Source organism: Lucilia sericata, unplaced genomic scaffold (assembly GCF_015586225.1).
Source record: "Lucilia sericata isolate MDLA Ls3-8-SP2 unplaced genomic scaffold, ASM1558622v1 Contig000312F_arrow, whole genome shotgun sequence".
NCBI lineage: Eukaryota > Metazoa > Arthropoda > Insecta > Diptera > Calliphoridae > Lucilia > Lucilia sericata.
Window position 1 is genome coordinate 14080 of NW_023994336.1, and position 20921 is coordinate 35000.

General features: G+C 33.4%; 3 protein-coding genes across 4 annotated transcripts in view; 2 read left to right on the forward strand and 1 right to left on the reverse strand.

The window, feature by feature from the left end:
• LOC119603578 (UDP-glycosyltransferase UGT5-like) lies at window positions 1-10092 on the forward strand. The gene is made up of 4 exons (XM_037955635.1): window positions 1-256; window positions 7928-8238; window positions 8300-9309; window positions 9594-10092. The coding sequence occupies exons 2-4, from the start codon at window positions 7972-7974 to the stop codon at window positions 9868-9870; spliced, it is 1554 nt and encodes a 517-aa protein (XP_037811563.1). The 5' UTR covers window positions 1-256; window positions 7928-7971; the 3' UTR covers window positions 9871-10092.
• Window positions 10093-11049: 957 nt separating this feature from the next.
• On the forward strand, window positions 11050-16588 carry LOC119603570 (non-specific lipid-transfer protein). Its single transcript, XM_037955618.1, has 4 exons — window positions 11050-11281; window positions 14218-14541; window positions 14608-14798; window positions 15368-16588. Exons 1-4 carry the CDS (start codon window positions 11237-11239, stop codon window positions 16428-16430), a joined length of 1623 nt encoding a protein of 540 aa, XP_037811546.1. The 5' UTR covers window positions 11050-11236; the 3' UTR covers window positions 16431-16588.
• Window positions 16589-20401: 3813 nt separating this feature from the next.
• Window positions 20402-20921, reverse strand: part of LOC119603581 — a 2437-nt gene continuing 1917 nt past the window's right edge. The window contains exons 1-2 of one of the 2 annotated variants that reach the window (XM_037955639.1): window positions 20802-20921; window positions 20402-20685 (exon numbers count right to left, since the gene is read on the reverse strand). The exon at window positions 20802-20921 is cut by the window's right edge and continues 1917 nt beyond it. In XM_037955639.1, coding sequence (XP_037811567.1) covers window positions 20905-20921 — 17 coding nt within the window. In that variant the 3' untranslated portion in view covers window positions 20402-20685; window positions 20802-20904. Of the gene's footprint in view, window positions 20686-20749 lie in introns of both variants that reach the window. The other variant, XM_037955638.1, reaches the window with a different exon arrangement.

Sequence of the window (20921 nt, forward strand, 5' to 3'; positions counted from 1 at the left end):
TTGAAAGTCGAAAAACAAAAACACACAATTCTCTTCAATAATAAACGTTCAATATATTACGAGTACGCACGCTAGCGAATCAACAGTTTATAGTAGAATTTCATTGTGAATAGATTAAAAAAATTAAGTACATGAACAAAATAAATATATAAATAAATAATAAACGGCGGCGGTTAATCTAATACTCTATAAAAGATACTCATAAAATTATGGAACTATAAAAATTTTATAAAGTGTCGTCTATAAATTAAAAAATGTAATAATTATTATAAAATAAATAAAAGTTTTTGTAGTGAACTCTTGTGTAGATGTAAAAGATCGTCGTTCAGCACTTTTCTGGCGTTGCATCACGTACTTTTATTTTTTTTTGCAAAAATCGTGCTTTTTTATATAATTTAACAATAATCTAAATTAAAATTAATTACACAGTCATTGTCTGTGAGACCGAATGTATAGAGAATTTATTTCAATTAATTAACATTGACTTTGAGTATATTTGCACATAATTGATTACACACCGTGAAAAATGGTTTTTCATTACTTTTCTTTTTTTTATAACTTTGATGTGTAAGAAATAAATTTTAATTTTGTCTACTTGCCAAAATGATTAAGACACAAAAACAACAAAAAAAAAACATGTTTGTAGTTGACTGACCTATTTCTTCTCGATTGTTTTTGTTTTGAAAGAAACCTACCAAAAACAAAAATAATATGCACATTTTTATGTGTGTATGGCGTTAACTATATGGATCAGGCATGGATAACTGAAATTTTGAAATAGTAGTAACTTAGACTATAGACTAGACTAGACAATAGACTAGGCAACAGACTAGACTATAGACTAGACTATAGACTAGACTATAGACTAGACTATAGACTAGACTATAGACTAGACTATAGACTAGACTATAGACTAGACTATAGACTAGACTATAGACTAGACTATAGACTAGACTATAGACTAGACTATAGACTAGACTATAGACTAGACTATAGACTAGACTATAGACTAGACTATAGACTAGACTATAGAATAGACTATAGAATAGACTATAGACTAGACTATAGAATAGACTATAGACTAGACTATAGACTAGACTATAGACTAGACTATAGACTAGACTATAGACTAGACTATAGACTAGACTATAGACTAGACTATAGACTAGACTATAGACTAGACTATAGACTAGATTATAGACTAGACTATAGACTAGACTATAGACTAGACTATAGACTAGACTATAGACTAGACTATAGACTAGACTATAGTCTAGTCTATAGTCTATATATAGTCTATAGACTATAGTCTATATAGTCTAGTCTAGACTAAGACTAGACTATAGACTAGACTATAGACTAGACTATAGACTAGACTATAGACTAGACTATAGACTAGACTATAGACTAGACTATAGACTAGACTATAGACTAGACTATAGACTAGACTATAGACTAGACTATAGACTAGACTATAGACTAGACTATAGACTAGACTATAGACTAGACTATAGACTAGACTATAGACTAGACTATAGACTAGACTATAGACTAGACTATAGACTAGACTATAGACTAGACTATAGACTAGACTATAGACTAGACTATAGACTAGACTATAGACTAGACTATAGACTAGACTATAGACTAGACTATAGAGTAGACTATAGACTAGACTATAGACTAGACTATAGAGTAGACTATAGACTAGACTATAGAGTAGACTATAGACTAGACTATAGACTAGACTATAGAGTAGACTATAGACTAGACTATAGACTAGACTATAGACTAGACTATAGACTAGACTATAGAGTAGACTATAGACTAGACTATAGAGTAGACTATAGACTAGACTATAGACTAGACTATAGACTAGACTATAGAGTAGACTATAGACTAGACAATAGACTAGACTATAGTAGACTAGACTATAGACTAGACTATAGAGTAGACTAGACTAGATAGACTAGACTATAGACTAGACTATAGACTAGACTAGACTAGACTAGACTATAGACTAGACTATAGACTAGACTATAGACTAGACTATAGACTAGACTATAGACTAGACTATAGACTAGACTATAGACTAGACTATAGACTAGACTATAGACTAGACTATAGACTAGACTATAGACTAGACTATAGACTAGACTATAGACTAGACTATAGACTAGACTATAGACTAGACTATAGACTAGACTATAGACTAGACTATAGACTAGACTATAGACTAGACTATAGACTAGACTATAGACTAGACTATAGACTAGACTATAGACTAGACTATAGACTAGACTATAGACTAGACTATAGACTAGACTATAGACTAGACTATAGACTAGACTATAGACTAGACTATAGACTAGACTATAGACTAGACTATAGACTAGACTATAGACTAGACTATAGACTAGACTATAGACTAGACTATACACTGGACTATAGACAAGAGCCTGGTCTATAGTGTAGACTATAGACTAGACTACAGACTGACTACTATGTGGACTACTTATCAAATGTTTATAAGTTAGTAGCGAATATTTCGTGGTCTTCGATATCAAAAAGTACTAATGTACTGAATTTTCCATGCCTGATATGGATATTAGAGTCGTTCAGCGGGTATATGGGAAAATAATTAATTTTTCATGAAAAAATATATTTCAACTTCTAATGGGGAAAAAATTACGAAAAAACTTCTTTATATTAGGTATACATTTTAAGAAAAGAAGACTTCTAATTTTTTAACAATTTTCTTTTTATTTAATTATTTTATAACTTTTACATTATGTACATATTTGACTACATTGTTTTAAAATATTTGTTTTCTAAAAAGAGGCATTTAGTTATCACGTGCTCAAAAATAAATACCGGGAAAGTAATACCATTTTTTTGAAAGGTGCTACGGAGTATAACAAGAATCGGATTTTGAAATTTTATAAACATCTCTAAATCTCAAGTTACCGGTACTTCGTACCTTAATGAAATTAAAATCCAGTGATCATATTGTTTACTTATACGATTTTTATTATACCTTTCACCATCGTGAGAATATTATATATGTAGTAGTTTCTACAATATAATTTTCCGTAAAGTATATTTATTGTGAAACTAAAAAATTATTTTAAGCTTATAGAGCCCGGAGTCAATTAGACCATATAAGAAACTACTGACTTGTTGGTACATTTTCGTTCTTCAAAAATTACTTTTTTGAATTTTCTACAAACGGGGTCTATTTTCACAGTTTAATACTTTAAAATAGTATACTCTGATATCTGGGATTTGACTTTTTTAAGATTTTGTTGGCCTGTGTTATAGGTATAAAAATGACATTTATTGGAAACGTGATTAAAATAATTTGTTTATAAATGTTCAAATATGATAACAATATTTAGATTTGTCATCATGAGTAAGTTTTTAAACAAAATTATATGATAATGTAACGTATTGAGATAAAGCTAATCGACCAATATTTTGGAGACACCTTAATATTAATTTAAAAATGTGCTTGTTGTATTAAAATATACTTTTCCGTGCCTACTTTTTATAAGCATTTAACGCAAAAGTGTTATAACTCAAAAAGCTTTTAATATTTAATGTAATTTTTAATAAAGTAATGCCTTATAAAAATGCCACAAGTAAGCCGAGTTTTTCCGGATTTTTCTGAAAATAAAACAAACCGAATAAAAAATGCCTCCCTAATAAGCATGTGTTTGAGTTTTTTAGAAAATTTACACACAATAGTTGTGTTTTGTTGCTATCAATGAGTGTTAACGCTTAAAGTTAGCAACAAAACGAACATTACCTGACTTGGCATCACTCCACAGAAGAAATCTGCTAAATCTTGAAATTATTTACATTTTCTTAAAAAAGGTTTTTTTATTTGATATTTTTTTTTGATTTAAATTTTATTTTAAAATATTTTTTTATTGTTTGACATAAACACATTAATATTTGTATTTTTATTTTTGAATTGGTAGCACTTTTATCGACGTTAAAATTAACTTGTATAATTTTACACGTTAACTCCTAACGTTTATAAATTTTAAATTTATATGAAATTGCCTTTGAACGTTAGCAACAAAACACAACTAATATTAATATTTAGTAAATTTTAAACCAGATTTTTTAATGAGAAGTGTGTGTTTTTTTTAATAAACATGTCTACATACAACATACATATGCATATTCAATGGCAAGATTAACCGGAAAACTTAAAAAAATATGGCTTTGACCGCTTAGAACAAGAGAAAATTTCGAAATAAATTATAAGGGCAAAAAGTATACAAAGGAAATTCGAGTAAAATTGCAATGATTCGTAACAGTAATTAATTATTCTAAACACAAACTATTTAATTACTTTATAAAGTAAAAAAGTTTTATAAACATTTTATTAAACATGTTTATGTTGTCAAATATTTGTATCAATATAAACAAAACTCTAATATTTGTAAACAATTAAAAAAAACTGGTAAAAACAAGTTATAATTATTTCATGACAATATTTGTTAATAATTTACAAAAAAAAACAAACAAATAAGTAATTAATTAACCCGACAGTGTTGACAAATATTGTGGTTTTTGTCTTTGCTAATCTTAAAGTCGACCTCATATTTATTTCATACTAGCATACCCTGGGTGCTTCGCTACCCTAACTTAAATTAAATACATACAAAATTTTGTTTACTTTTATAGAAAATTAAAATTGATTAAACATTTTTTAATGTTTAAATTCGCATTCAGTAAGAAGCTTGTATTTTTAGTTTCGTTCATTTAGCTTCCACATTATAGAAAATTTTGAAAGTACTATTTGAAAAAGTACTATACAATACCTCAAATAGATTATCATTTAATCAAAAATTTTATGTTTCTGTGTACAAAATTATATACAATTCAAAAAAATATAATTTAATGAATGAAAAAGTACCAAAAGTCCCTTTCAGTAGGCTCTCATTCACTAAATTTTATTTTCAATATCTATGTTCAATATCGTAAAAATATCAATAAGTACCATCGGTAAAACGAAAAAGTACAAAAATCTCTCCCAATAAATTCTCATTTAATAAGGACCGTGTGTTCCGGTTAACCATTATAAAGAATCTAAAAGGTACCATTTAAAGAATAGAAAAGTACCAAATAGTTCCCACTTACAGAATATTATTCAGTCAAGACCATGTATGTTAATATTAATGTTCCTAGGTGCAATATTTTAGAAAATTATGAGAAAAAAAAGTACTAAAAAGTTCTCTCTTAAAGAATCTTATTCAATGAGGACCATGTTTTGAATTCATATTAAAGAACATACAAAGAGTATCATTTCAAGAAGAAAAAGTATCAAAAGTGGAATAAATTTTACCTAAGTGGAAAGTACTAATAAAAAGAGTACAATTTTTCCCCTTTTCGCTTAGAAATATACTTTTTTCGAGAATTAAGTTTACAAAATCTTCCGTATTTAAATATATATATCACAGATAAAACTCAAACGATTCAAATCTGCCTTCATTTGTTCAAGAAAAATAGTGCATTCAAAAAGTACCAAACAATACTCGAATTGAGTCCTATATAGACCTTAGTACTCGAATTCCAAAATAATATACCAACGGCTTAATTTGTGTGAGTAAATAAACTACTTTTTCAAATTTTATAAAAATTGGCTCAATGAGTTAGAATAAAATTAAATTTCCCGTTTTTTCCCCCAGTCAAATAGTAAAAATTTTATTACAATAAATATTACAGAGTTAGTCCGTAATTTTATAAGAATAATTCAATAAACCGAAAAAGTTTTCTTAATGTGCTAAAAAAAGTACCATAAATACAGTTTTCTCCCTTTTACACCCAAAAAGGACTGAATTTTAAAAAAGTACGAAACAGGTGTCTCGTAATTTTGGGAGATGTATCCAAAATATTTATAAAAATTTTATTATGTTAATTAGTTAAAAAGTTATAAAGGGCAAAAAAAGGTACCAAAATCACCTTTGTTATACATTTTTACCCCTTAAAAGTAAGAATTTCAAAAAAGTACCAGACACCCATCTGCTCATTTTAAGAGTAGATACAGGTGCATTTAAAATTTTTGTTGTATCACTAATATTGTGTAAGATAATTAAGAAAACCCGTTTTACCAGTTTTTTCCCCTTTTTACCCGTAAATGTACAAATTTCCAAAAATCCTTAGTGGATCTACATAACCAAAAGCACATCTACTGTCAAATTTCATGATTCTAGGTTCAACCGTTTGGGCTGTGCGATGATGAATAAGTCAGTCAGTAACGCTGCTCTTTTATATATATAGATTATTTCTTGTAATGATCTTTATAGAAAATGTAATCATGTTTTAAATATAACCACTGATATTTTAGAAATATTTTGTGTTTAATTGCCTAACTAATATTGGGGTTATGATGTGCCATATTAAAGACAGAACTTTGTATACTTCAGATTATATATAAGATCCACGATAAGACTAAAGATAAGGCTACAGATAAGAATATAATTTAGACTTAAGACACGACTATAGTCCATCATATAGTTTAGTCCAGACTATAGGCAAAAGACAAGACCCTTGTCTAGGCTATAGTAAAGACAAGACTGTAGTCTCGACTACATTATAGACTATATATAAAAATCACTATAGGCAAGATTGTAGTCCAGACTATAGACAAGGCTATTGTCCAGACTAGACAATATATAAGACTATAGTTTCAACTATAGACAAGACAATAGCTTAGACTATAGACAGGACTATAGACAAGAATACAGTTTAGACTATAGGCAAAACTATAGTTTAGGCTATAGTCTAGAAAATAGGCAAGACTATAGTCTAGACTATAAACAAAACTATAGTCTAGACTATAAACTACAGTCACAGAGTATGAACAAAACTACAGCCTAGAATATAGACAATACTATAGTCTAGACTAATTCAGACTATTGTCAAGACTATACCCAGCAAAAAAAGACGTGCAAAAAAAGTAGTAAATGCATGGGTTGAACTGATAATGAACTGGTTCATATTTAGGGGAAACATGCATGATTTTAACATTAGCGTGTCATTGGCATGCATGGGTTCGTATTTGCAAAAATAGTTCGTCATTTAAATGAGTTCTTATAACCAATGAATATTCGATGATTCTCAAGCGAATTTTCATTGGTGCACTATATTTATTTAAAAATGCATTAATGGTACTTCGATTTAATTATCAATATTTAAATAATTTTTTTGAGTGATATTGACAAAAATAGAATAAGATAAAACATAACTAACTGATTTTGATTGGATTTAAATTCATGCAGAGGAAAAATACCCATTGTGTTTTAAAATCCGTTAAGCAGTCTTGGTTTTTTCCTTCTCTTATTAATGGACTTAATATTACTAATTTTAATGGACTTAATATTACTAATTTTAACAAAAATCTAATAAAAAATTAATGTCATTTTTAATCTTTATTGTATGAAATGCACGTTTTCGTTAAATCTCCTAAGAGAATACCAAATTACAGTAAAATATTACAATTCCTATAGTGGAGTTACATGAGTGAATTTGGGTGCATTTTTCATGCCTTCACTGATGATAAATTTATTATAATTTAGGCATGTATTTAAAACGCATTAAATATAATACTTACTAAAGAAATCATGAAAATATCCCTTCTTCTTTAACAACTTAAAAATTTTTTTGCTGGGTAGTTCAGACTCAATACAAAATTATAGTCTAGTATATAGACAAAACTATTGTCACACTTAAGATAAGATAATAATAGACTATAGATAAGATTAAATACAGAATATCTTACTAACTATAGTCTAGGCTATAGGTTGCCAACCTCAGGAGAAATAAGAAAAGTGTTGATAATCTAAAATTTCGCCACTTTCGATGTACACATTTTTACATAAACGATTTATTTTATATATATTTTTCCAAACAGATAACCCCAGCTACTAATTATTGGGAAAATAAGCCTGAAAGAAAATGGCTACCTTAACATGGGCCTGTATATTCACAATAATTCTACTAACAACACCTACAATAGACTGTCGACGTAAAAAAATCTTGGGTTTATTTCCACATCCCGGAGTCAGTCATTTTCATTTCTTTCATCCAATACTAAGGGGACTGGCCGAGCGTGGTCATGAAGTAACAGTGGTCAGTCATTTTCCCGACAAAAGTCCACCCATTGGCTATCAAGATGTGCCGTTAACTGGACGTGAAACTTTGACCAATAGTGTGGACTTGAAGGTAAGTTTAAGCATAATAAGAAGATAATAATTTGTAATTAAAATTTCATTTTTTATTATAGTTTTTCGAAAATCGTAATTTTTACAATCACTTCGTTGAATTTTTTATGCTGTACGAATGGGGTATTGAGGCCTGTAATCATACCTTAAGATCGGATGCTTTGCGTCAAGTAATGCGTCAGGGACAACGTTATGATGTCATCTTAATGGAACAATTCAATAGTGATTGTATGATGGGTGTGGCACATTTATTGGGCGCGCCCGTTATAGCGCTTAGCAGTTGCGCCATGATGCCTTGGCACTATGAACGTATGGGTATGCCCATTATACCTTCCTATATACCGGCCTTATTTATGGGTCAATCAGAGGAAATGAGTTTAACTGGACGCATAGGCAACTGGATCACTTTTCATGCCATGAATTTAATGTATAAACTATTTTCAATTCCTGCCGCCGATTCTTTGGTACAATACAAGTTTGGACGTGATATGCCTTCGGTGGGAGAATTAGTTAAGGAGACAAATCTCATGTTTGTCAATCAGCATTTCTCTTTGAGTGGCTCTAAGCCTCTACCACCTTCGGTGGTGGAATTGGGTGGCATACATATACAAAAAGCCAAACCTCTCGATGTGGATTTGCAAAAGTTTTTAGATAATGCTGAACATGGCGTAGTGTTTATTAGTTGGGGTTCCATGATCAAGGCTGAGACTATGCCTCCCGCTAAACGTGATGCTATTGTTAAGGCTATGAAACGCTTGAAACAGCGTGTTATTTGGAAATGGGAAAATGATTCCCTAGCAAATAAACCCGATAATATGTATATAAATAAATGGTTGCCTCAACGAGATATACTTTGCCATCCCAATGTTAAAGTATTTATGACCCACGCTGGACTCATGGGTAGTTCTGAGGCAGCTTATTGTGGTGTGCCAGTGGTGTCTACTCCCATGTATGGTGATCAGTTCCTAAATGCAGCTGCTATGCAGCAAAGAGGCATGGGTGTCATTTTACATTATGAAGATATTAATGAGAATAGTGTACTCAGAGCGGTGAAAAAAGTTTTGGAAAAACAGTAAGTTCTTTGATTAAACTACGGATTAACGAATATAACACTGTGTAACAGTAAAAAATTAATCCACATGTGTCCAAGTGCAGTTTGTAGATCAAGTTGAGTTAATCCAAAATAAAGATTTTTAAGTATTGTCGAACTTTTTTGAAACGGCAATAGAAATATTGGGAGGAAATTTTCGATTTTCGAGGTACTAGTTCTATAAACTGCACTATAGACCACTTGGAGAGTATATTATTATTATTTTTTGCAATTTAGTAATAAAATTAAATCTTTTTATCCAACAGATATTTCGATAATGCCAAAATGGTTTCCTATTCCTTTAAACATCGCCCTCAGGCAGCTTTAGATACGGCCATGTGGTGGGTAGAATACATTGCCAATACGGAAGGTTCACAACTGGTCAAATCGTCTTCAGTTCATATGTCACGTTTCGTTTACTATTCCCTTGATGTCTATCTAATTATTGGCTTCGTTCTTATGACTTCAGTGGTTTCTTGGTATTGGGTCATCAATAAATTAACTTCGAAACGTAATAAACAACAAAAGATCAAAACCAAGTAGAGGAGCAGTGGAGTTAACTGTGTGTGAAGGCAAAAATAAATCAAACGAATTTAAATTATTTGTGTGGACTTGTGTAATTTGTGATATTTTTTTTTTTTTTTTTTCATTGAAAATACAAAAAATAAAATATTTATTTTGTATGAAAAGTGCGATGATGAGATTGAAGTGTAATTAAGAAAAAATTTTATATAATTAAAAATTGAATTATACCTACGACTTAAATATCGATTTCGTTGTTAATTTAGAAAATAGTTTATTTTAAAAACATTTTTTTTTAATAACTTACTTAAAACAAAATTTGAAATTTGTTTTTAAAAAATTTAATTTTGAAATTGGAAAATGTAAAAAATTGGCTTTTAATAAACCTGAAATTATATTTTTATGGGTCTTCATAATTTAGAGATTATTTATCGTTAATTATTGACTTTGGCCTTTCTCGAAACTAGGAACACTTTAGGGAACAAATACATATGTATGTGTCAAGCATAGAAAATTTGGAAATAGTACTAACTTATAACAAATATAGTACTTTTTTAGGTTTTGTAGTACTAAACTAATCTTCCGCTAGATTATAGGCCAGACTATAGATTATAATATAGACTAAACTATAGACTAGACTGTAGACTAGAAACTAGACTATACACTAGACTATACTATACCGTAAAGTAGATTATAGACGAGACTATAGATTATACCATAGACTAAACTATAGTCTAGCCTACAGACTTTAATAGACTACAAACTAGTCTATTTCTACTATGTGGATAATTTACCAAATGTTTATAAGTTAGAAAAAGTATCGAAGATGTCAATATCAAAAAGTATTTAAAAAAGTACTAAAGTACTGAATTTGACATGTCTGATATGTATAGTTTTTTCATAAAAGTTTCGTTTCTTTACGATTTTTGTAAAAAACTGTCGGCGATTCTTTTATATAAAATTTGTTGAGATAAAAATTGTAACAATTATAATATATGGGTAAAATTCAATTCAAAATACTATTTTTTTGTTATTTTTATAAATTCGCTTTAATATATTCTTATTAGACAATACTAATAAGCTATCGTTCTTTTGTCACCACTATGAGTTAAGAAAACATAAGAAAATTACCATCTCTAGCATAAAAGTGTTGCCAAATCCTTATCTTTAAGTTGGCAACACTTGTGCTGAAACAAAAACAAAGTAATATTTTTTTATTATCTCTGCACATACATTCTTATATATACCGATAGTAATTATTAATGAAAAATTTTGCAATTACTCGAATTCATTAACTAAAGGGAGTTCCAACAATTAACAAGGAATCAACAAATACTTTACAAAAAAACATTCCAGTTATAGTAAACAAATAAGAAACCAATAAAAAATGGCCAAAACCCGTGTTTATGTTGTTGGTGTCGGCATGACCAAGGTATGTACAAATAAGAAAAGAAAAAATTTACTGTTTGTTAAAATTTATTGAAAAATTAAGCAACTAACTTTTGAACTTTGATCTTAGAATATTTATGCCTTTATTTATTATATATTTTACTAAATAAAGTTATGTTTTTGGTGGTATAAACTTAAACGATAATGCAAATTAATTTTACTTTTGTTTGGAAGTGTTAAAGGGAGTAGTAGATACTTATCAAGAGGAATCTTTTTAGAATGTATAAAATGGACTTTGCTTTGTTGAAATAGAAATGTTAAAAAGATTTTACAATGTTGAAGGCTAAAGTCTATACTTTAGGCAATAATAGTTTTGCAAAGGCCCCTTTTACGGATAATTCTATTACATTAAAATTATTTAACCCTCTGTAAGCTGGAATTAAATTTGCATACCCTACACCACTGTAGTAATTAGTAATTAGATTCGTCTTTATTAGCTCAATTGTGATCTGCGTAGGGCTTCATAAACTGGAAATTTATTTCTTATCCTAGTGGTTTGTGTTAATTTAATAATAATTTCCTAAGTCGATGCAGCGACTCAGATATCAATTTATAATGTCTTACAACCACCCTCGTTTTGCCGAATCTAATTTAAAATGTGCATCCGTTTTATCGGCTCTAATATTATCTTTGCAATCAGATAAGAATCGTATTTAGCAATTACCTTCCGTTTGTGTAGGATATCATTTATTCGGCTTTACTTCACTACTTTTGTTTACATTTTTTGCTTCGTAGAATTAAACGTAATTAAATTCATTTTGGCCTAAATTAAAACAATTAAGTGCATTACCACACAACCATTAGAGAGATCAACACTAGATACCTAGAAACTAAAGGTAATAAAATCCACTTTACGACTTTACAAACGACTTTAGGGAAAGTGTAGTAGTTAATATTATAATTAAAATACTCTTCCAATTAAACATAAATCGATTTTAAGTAAATAGAACTGATCTAGAACTGAACTGAACTAGGACTGAACTAGAACTGAACTGAACTAGCACTGAAAGAGAATTGAACTAGAACTGAACTAGAACTGAACTAGAACTGAACTAGAACTGAACTAGAACCTAGAACTGAACTAGAACTGAACTAGAACTGACTAGAACTGAACTAGAACTGAACTAGAACTGAACTAGAACTGAACTAGAACTGAACTAGAACTGAACTAGAACTGAACTAGAACTGAACTAGAACTGAACTAGAACTGAACTAGAACTGAACTAGAACTGAACTAGAACTAAACTAGAATGAATTAGAACTGAACTAGAACTGAACTAGAACTGAACTAGAACTGAACTAGAACTGAACTAGAACTGAACTAGAACTGAACTAGAACTGAACTAGAACTGAACTAGAACTGAACTAGAACTGAACTAGAACTGAACTAGAGCTGAACTAGAACTGAACTAGAACTGAACTAGAACTGAACTAGAACTGAACTAGAACTGAACTAGAACTGAACTAGAACTGAACTAGAACTGAATTAGAACTGAACTAGAACTGAACTAGAACTGAACTAGAACTGAACTAGAACTGAACCAGAACTGAACTAGAACTGAACTAGAACTGAACTAGAACTGAACTAGAACTGAACTAGAACTGAACTTGAACTGAACTAGAACTGAACTAGAACTGAACTAGAGCTGAACTAGAACTGAACTAGAACTGAACTAGAACTGAACTAGAACTGAACTAGAACTGAACTAGAACTGAACTAGAACTGAACTAGAACTGAACTAGAACTGAACTAGAACTGAACTAGAACTGAACTAGAACTGAACTAGAACTGAACTAGAACTGAACTAGAACTGAACTAGAACTGAACTAGAACTGAACTAGAACTGAACTAGAACTGAACTAGAACTGAACTAGAACTGAACTAGAACTGAACTAGAACTGAACTAGAACTGAACTAGACTGAACTAGAACTGAACTAGAACAGAACTAGAACTGAACTAGAACTGAACTAGAACAGAACTAGAACTGAACTAGAACTGAACTAGAACTGAACTAGAACTGAACTAGAACTGAACTAGAACTGAACTAGAACTGAACTAGAACTGAACTAGAACTGAACTAGAACTGAACTAGAACTGAACTAGAACTGAACTAGAACTGAACTAGAACTGAACTAGAACTGATCTAGAACTGATCTAGAACTGAACTAGAACTGAACTAGAACTGAACTAGAACTGAACTAGAACTGAACTAGAACTGAACAACTAGAAACTGAACTAGAACTGAACTAGAACTGAACTAGAACTGAACTAGAACTGAACTAGAACTGAACTAGAAGAACTGAACTAGAACTGAACTAGAACTGAACTAGAACTGAACTAGAACTGAACTAGAACTGAACTAGAACTGAACTGGAACTGAACTAGAACTAAACTAGAACTGAACTAGAACTGAACCAGAACTGAACTAGAACTGAACTAGAACTGAACTAGAACTGACCTAGAACTGACTAGAACTGAACTAGAACTGAACTAGAACTGAACTAGAACTGAACTAGAACTGAACTAGAACTGAACTAGAACTGAACTAGAACTGAACTAGAACTGAACTAGAACTGAACTAGAACTGAACTGGAACTGAAGTAGAACTGAACTAGAACTGAACTAGAACTGAACTAGAACTGAACTAGAACTGAACTAGAACTGAACTAGAACTGAACTAGAACTGAACTAGAACTGAACTAGAACTGAACTAGAACTGAACTAGAACTGAACTAGAACTGAACTAGAACTGAACTAGAACTGAACTAGAACTGAACTAGAACTGAACTAAAACTGAACTAGAACTGAACTGGAACTGAACTAGAACTGAACTAGAACTTAACATAACTGAACTAGAACTTAATCTATTAATAACAAAATACTCCGACTTGATATTAATTCTATTATTCTCTTTTAGTTTGAGAAACCAGGTCGCCGTCAAGATGTCTGTTATCCCGATATGGCCAAGGAAGCCATTACCAAAGCTTTAGCTGATGCCAAAATCGCCTACAATGAAATCCAACAAGCCACCGTGGGTTATGTTTATGGTGATTCCACCTGTGGACAACGTGCCCTTTATGAAGTAGGCATGACCGGAATACCCGTATACAATGTCAACAACAATTGCTCTACCGGTTCTAGTGCTTTATACTTGGGTAAACAAATTATAGAATCGGGTAATGCTGATTGTGTTTTAGCTTTGGGTTTTGAGAAAATGGAACGTGGTTCCTTATCAGCTAAGGTAATGATTTTATACTTTAAAATTAAACCAAATAACTAAAAAAAATTTTCTTTTTTAAATAAATAGTATTTTGATCGTGCCAATCCCATGGAACGACACATCACCGAAATGGCTGAATTAACTGAAATTGGCACTGGTCCCATGGCTGCTCAAATTTTCGGTAACGCAGGCTTAGAACATATGAGAAAATATGGCAGCAAACCTGAACATTTTGGTAAAATTGCCTGGAAAAATCATAAACATTCTGTAAATAATCCGTAAGTAAAATACTGTTATTATTTAGTATCAACATTCATATTTCATTTAAATTATTTTTACTGATATCTTATCAGTAAATTCATACTGTAAATGAGTATAATAAACAGGAACAAAGTTTAATTTTTTTTGCATGTATATAAATAAATTATCGCACCTGATTAGCATTCAAAAAAAGCCTAAAATAATGAAAGTCATTATTTGTTAATTAGGGTTCAACAAAATAATTAAATTTTCAAATATTTGAACTGCAAATTGCATGGAATCCTTAGGCATAAACAGAGGAAGTTTGAATTACACTGAAAATTTTTAAATATTGATTTTAATAATAATATTTTTAGTGAATAACCGAATTTTTAGAGAAAACTACAATTTTATATAAAAAATCAAAATTTTAGTTATAAAGTTTTTTACACCCCTAGAAAGGTTTTAGTTCATTGCTCATTTATATCGCATTATGATGATTTCATTTAACACCATGTTAATACTAACATTAATTTTACTCCGATCCGGTGTAAACCTTCCACCGACTATAACATTTGAGTTTTCTCTTTAATCAATAACCACACAGCTATTCACAATTCCGCGATGAATACACTTTGGAACAAATTATGAAATCTCCCACCGTTGTGGAAGGTGTGCTCACTAAGTTGCAGTGCTGTCCCACCTCGGATGGTTCGGGTGCTGCCATTTTAGCTTCTGAAGCTTTTGTACGCAGACATGGCTTAGAATCGCAAGCTGTAGAAATTGTTGGCATGGAAATGGCTTCGGATCCAGAATCAACCTTTAAGGATAAGTCTCTTATGAAAATTGCTGGTTATGATATGACCAAATTGGCTGCTTCTCGTCTATTTGCCAAATCTGGTTATAAACCTACTGACGTACAAGTTGTAGAATTGCACGATTGTTTCTCTGCCAACGAATTGATTACATACGAGGCGTTGGGTTTGTGTCCAGAGGGTGGTGCCGCTGAGCTTATTGATCGTGGTGATAATACCTATGGTGGTAAATATGTTATCAATCCCAGTGGTGGTCTTATCTCTAAGGGTCATCCTTTGGGTGCTACTGGTTTGGCTCAGTGCGCTGAATTATGCTGGCAATTACGTGGTTTGGCTGAGAAACGCCAAGTTAAAGATGTTAAATTGGCTTTACAACATAACTTGGGTTTGGGTGGTGCTGTTGTGGTTTCCCTCTACCGCTTAGGATTCCCTGCTGCTGCTGGCGTTAAATACAATTTAACCTCTGCCACTAATGTCGATGGTTTCAAGGTGGCTCCTCTAATGAAACTCCTGGAAGAAGCCATGCAAGAAGATCAAGATAACCTTATCGAAAAAGTCCGTGCTATTTACGGTTTTAAGGTGACAAATGGTCCCAATGGCCAAACTGCTTACTGGACCATTAATGCTAAAGTAGGCAAGGGCAAAATTACCTTAAATGGCAAAGAAAAATGTGATGTTACTTTCATTATCAGCGATGAAGATGTCACCGATTTAATGACTGGCAAACTCCCTCCCCAAAAAGCTTTCTTCCAAGGCAAAATCAAGATTCAAGGTAATATGGGTGCTGCTATGAAGTTAATGGATCTTCAACGTAATACCGCTGGTCGTATTGAAGCTTTGCGTGCCAAGTTGTAAAGTGTTTTTTTTATTATTATTAAAGTTTATTATTTTTTTAAATTGCGGAGGAGGATGTAAATTTATATTTTTTTATATACGATAAATTGTTAAAGTTATTTTACTCTATTTTATGGTAATAAAATTTTTTTATAAATTCCAATTATTTCTTAATCTTATTTGCACCTTTGTTTTATTATAAAGTAACTCAGTCAAGTCCGCATTGTACTGGAGAAAAATTTAAATATAGTACTTCCAACGTAAGCGACTAAATACCCCTTTAAATAATCTGTCAGATAGATAGATAGATAGATAGATAGATAGATAGATAGATAGATAGATAGATAGATAGATAGATAGATAGATAGATAGATAGATAGATAGATAGATAGAGAGATAGATAGATAGATAGATAGATAGATAGATAGATAGATAGATAGATAGATAGATAGATAGATAGATAGATAGATAGATAGATAGATAGATAGATAGATAGATAGATAGATAGATAGATAGATAGATAGATAGATAGATAGATAGATAGATAGATAGATAGATAGATAGATAGATAGATAGATAGATAGATAGATAGATAGATAGATAGATAGATAGATAGATAGATAGATAGATAGAATAGATAGATAGATAGATAGATAGATAGATAGATAGATAGATAGATAGATAGATAGATAGATAGATAGATAGATAGATAGATAGATAGATAGATAGATAGATAGATAGATAGATAGATAGAGAGATATATAGATAGATAGATAGATAGATAGATAGATAGATAGATAGATAGGTTAGGTTAGGTAGGCAGGTCGTCCTCGCGATGTCATCACTGGGGACACACTTGGGTCCAGAATTTTGATCCCTTTGTGATACCTGAAACGAGAGAGAACGGTCGGCGTATTAGTACACTTCAACCTAATCACTCTGGTTTCCACCGAACCAGTTTGTCGCACGAATATAGGAATCTATCTTTCGGATATCAACCTCCGATAGATCCGCTAAGTCATGCAGAAAATAGCTACCTAGCAGACCCACTCTGTGATCAGCTAGGGCAGGACAATGACAGAGGAAGTGAGTTATACTCTCTTCTTCCTCTTCATCCTGGCAGCTCCTGCAGAAGTCGTTACTGGGTAAGTTCAGTCTTCTTGCATGGAGTCCGAAAGGCCAGTGGCCAGTTACCACTGCCGTTAAGTTCCGTAGATTAACTCTCGGAATGTAGAAAAGGGCTTGGGATCTTTGTGGGTCGTAAGATGGCCACATGATCCTTGCCTGTCTACAGGTGGCTTCAGTCGACCATCTGCATTGCGCAAGCTCATATAGTTTTTCACGTATCGAGCGTTTGCAGGTTGAAAGCGGTATACCGACAAAAGGGTCGGTATGCTCTCCTGCAAGCGAGGAGCCTAACTTGGCAAGAGAGTCCGCGATGGTATTACCAGGAATTTGCTGATGTCCTGGAATCCAATACAGTCCTATTGTGGAATGTTTCGCCATCTCGTTAAGGGATGCCCGGCATTCTAGGACTAAGTTTGACGTCGTGTAGACACCACTTAGAACCTTAAGGGCTGCCTGGCTGTCGGTATAAATTCGAATATTAACACCGTATATTCGATAAAACCTGAGCCAGTTTGCAGCCCGTTTAATGGCTGATAGTTCAGCCTGAAGGACGCTACATTGGTCAGGAAGCTTGAATGATACTTCCGTTCCCGAATGTGCTATGTAAAAGCCACCGCCTACACCATGGTTTGATTTTGAGCCATCAGTGAAAACCTTATACGATCCATCATGGAGGATTGTTTCCATCACATTTGGGTCGTCTCGGATATTCACCGAAAAGCTTCTATCAAAAGACGGTTTGGCGATGCAATAGTCGATATTGCCAGGAATTTCTCCTAGACAATTGAGGATGGTGGAGTGACCTGACTGAATCATATGCCACATACCAATTGTATTGAGTCTAATAGCCGCGTTGAGGGCAACCTCTTGGGCCATTAGATCAATAGGTAGCCATCCCATCATGACAAAGAGAGCCTTTGATGGGGTGGTGCGGAGAGCCCCCGTTATCAACAGAGCTGATGTGCGAAGGATTCCCTCAAAACGTTTGCGGTGTGAGTCCTTTTGTACAGACTTCCACCATACAAGTGCACCGTACAATAGTATGGGCTTGACTACCATGTCGAAGAGCCATTTGGTATTCTTGGGGTTTATGCCCCATGATTTGCCAATTGCTCTTTTACACGAGTATAAGGCCGCAGCCGCTTTTGATACTCTAGATTGAGTGTTCAAATGCCATGATAGTTTTGAATCTAGGATTACTCCCAGATATTTAGCACTATCCGATAACTTCAATTCTATCCCATTCAGTCGTGGGAGAGTGAAGGTGGGTATCTTGTACTTCTTAGTGAAGAGAACAAGTTCCGTTTTCGATGGATTAACACCAAGGCCACTGACGTTGCTCCATGTACTGAGTGTCCTGAGTGCAATCTCCATCCTTTGCGATAAAGTATCCAGATATTTGCCAGATACTACTACAGACACATCGTCTGCATATGCTATTACCTTAAATCCCATAGATCTAAGATCCATAAGAAGTGGGTTCAACGCTAGGTTCCACAGAAGTGGAGATAGGACTCCACCTTGTGGGGTACCGCGATTTGCCACTTTTGTGACATTTGCTGCTCCCATTTCGGAGATAATGATTCGCTGAGTCAGTAATCTCTTGATGAAAGCTGTTATTGGTTGGTTTATACCCAGACCAGTTAGGGCCGTTGTTATCGACCCAGGGTGAACATTGTTGAAAGCCCCCTCGATGTCCAAGAAGGCAACCAGTGTATATTCCCCTTGCGCTATTGTCTTTTCAATGTGACAAACTAGCGAATGTAATGCAGTCTCAACAGATTTTCCCTTCATGTAGGCATGTTGAGATGCTGATAAATGGTCAGGTTTGATATGTATTCTGAGATGCAGATCAATTATCCTTTCCAAAGTTTTGAGAAGAAAGGAGGATAGACTAATTGGTCTAAAATCCTTTGGCTTCGTGTGAGAGGTCTTTCCTCCTTTCGGAATGAAAACCACTGTGCACTTGGTCCAGGGTTCGGGTATATAAGACCATTTTAAACAGGCATCATATATCCGCGTTAGCCAAGGCATAAGATGGACAGCATTGTATTGCAAATCCGCAGGTATTATACCGTCAGGACCCGGTGATTTGTAGGGGTCGAAGCTGTTTATCGCCCAGTTGATTTTATCTTCATTTATGGATATTCCTGTATCAGCTGGGAGATCTGTAAACTGCATGTCAGTACCGTTTTCCGGAGATTGACAGCCTGGAAAGTGAGTGGCCATTAAAACTTCTAAGGTTTCTTGGCTACTGGTCGTCCAACTGCCACAAGGTTTCTGAATGAAACTTGGGACAGGAGGAGTAGATGATAAGATTTTGCGCAGACGACTGGTCTCAGAAGAACCTTCCACGCCGCTACAGAAGGTTTTCCAAGATTTGCGCTTTGCATTTCTTACCAGGTTCTTGAAACGATTAACCGAGGTCTTGTAAGAAATCCAGTTTCCTGTTTTCTTTGCCTCGTTAAACAGTCTGCGCGTCTCTTTTCGAGATTTCGCAATGTCCGCAGACCACCATGGGGGCCTGCATCTGCCTTTGTGCATATTCTGTTTACAAGACAGTGAAGTCGCGTGTTTGAAAGCTTGATTTATGGTTTCAACCGCGTTTTCTATGTCCGATCGGTTTTCGATGATCGGTACATCCTGGAGTGAACGTGAGATTAGCCCCATTTGCATTTCCCAATCTGTTCGTCTCCTGTTTATAAAGGGCTTTGGGGCCACTTTGTCAACTACGATTTCAAAATCGATGTACTGATGGTCAGAGAAAGAGCAGTCACTTGAGACTCTCCATCCCCTTATCCTATCATGATGCATAGAACTAACCAGCGTAATGTCGAGAACTTCCCTTCTGTTTGAAACAATAAAGGTCGGTTCGGATCCTGTATTTAAAATATCAAGATTATTGCTTAGAATGAAGTTAAAGATTGACTCACCTCTAGCGTTTATGTCCGAGCTTCCCCAGACAGTGTGATGGGCATTGGCATCAGCCCCCATAATGATCGGCATGCTTTTCGAGTTTGCCATCTCTATGGATCTGCAGACCAGGTTGTTCGGTGGCTGGTCGCTGTGGTCGTGAGCCATGTACGCCGAGATAACCAATATAGCACCTACACTGGTCTCCCATATGGCTGCTACGGTGTCTTCATCACTGAAATCAGAAAGAATGAAGATGTTGAGACTGCTTTTGGCTACTATACAGGATCGAATCTTACCAGATCCTTTTGCGTACAATAGCTTAAAGCTTTTCATGCCTAGTCCACTCACCCTTTCTTGGTGAATCCAGGGTTCCTGGACTAGGGCGAGCTCCTCCCCACTTACACCCATTCGGAGGAGCAGTGCAGCCGAGGCTGCTTTGGAGTGGTGGAGATTAATTTGGGTTACTCT

What these genes read in the sequence shown, in the direction of transcription:
- LOC119603578 (XM_037955635.1), top strand. Translation starts at nt 7,972, where the DNA reads ATGGCTACCTTAACATGGGCCTGTATATTCACAATAATTCTACTAACA. An exon ending in CCAATAGTGTGGACTTGAAG is followed by an intron (nt 8,239 to 8,299) that starts GTAAGTTTAAGC and finishes TTTTTATTATAG; the next exon opens with TTTTTCGAAAATCGTAATTT. An exon ending in AAAAAAGTTTTGGAAAAACA is followed by an intron (nt 9,310 to 9,593) that starts GTAAGTTCTTTG and finishes TTTATCCAACAG; the next exon opens with ATATTTCGATAATGCCAAAA.
- LOC119603570 (XM_037955618.1), top strand. Translation starts at nt 11,237, where the DNA reads ATGGCCAAAACCCGTGTTTATGTTGTTGGTGTCGGCATGACCAAG. An exon ending in TTGGTGTCGGCATGACCAAG is followed by an intron (nt 11,282 to 14,217) that starts GTATGTACAAAT and finishes ATTCTCTTTTAG; the next exon opens with TTTGAGAAACCAGGTCGCCG. An exon ending in AAACATTCTGTAAATAATCC is followed by an intron (nt 14,799 to 15,367) that starts GTAAGTAAAATA and finishes ATAACCACACAG; the next exon opens with CTATTCACAATTCCGCGATG.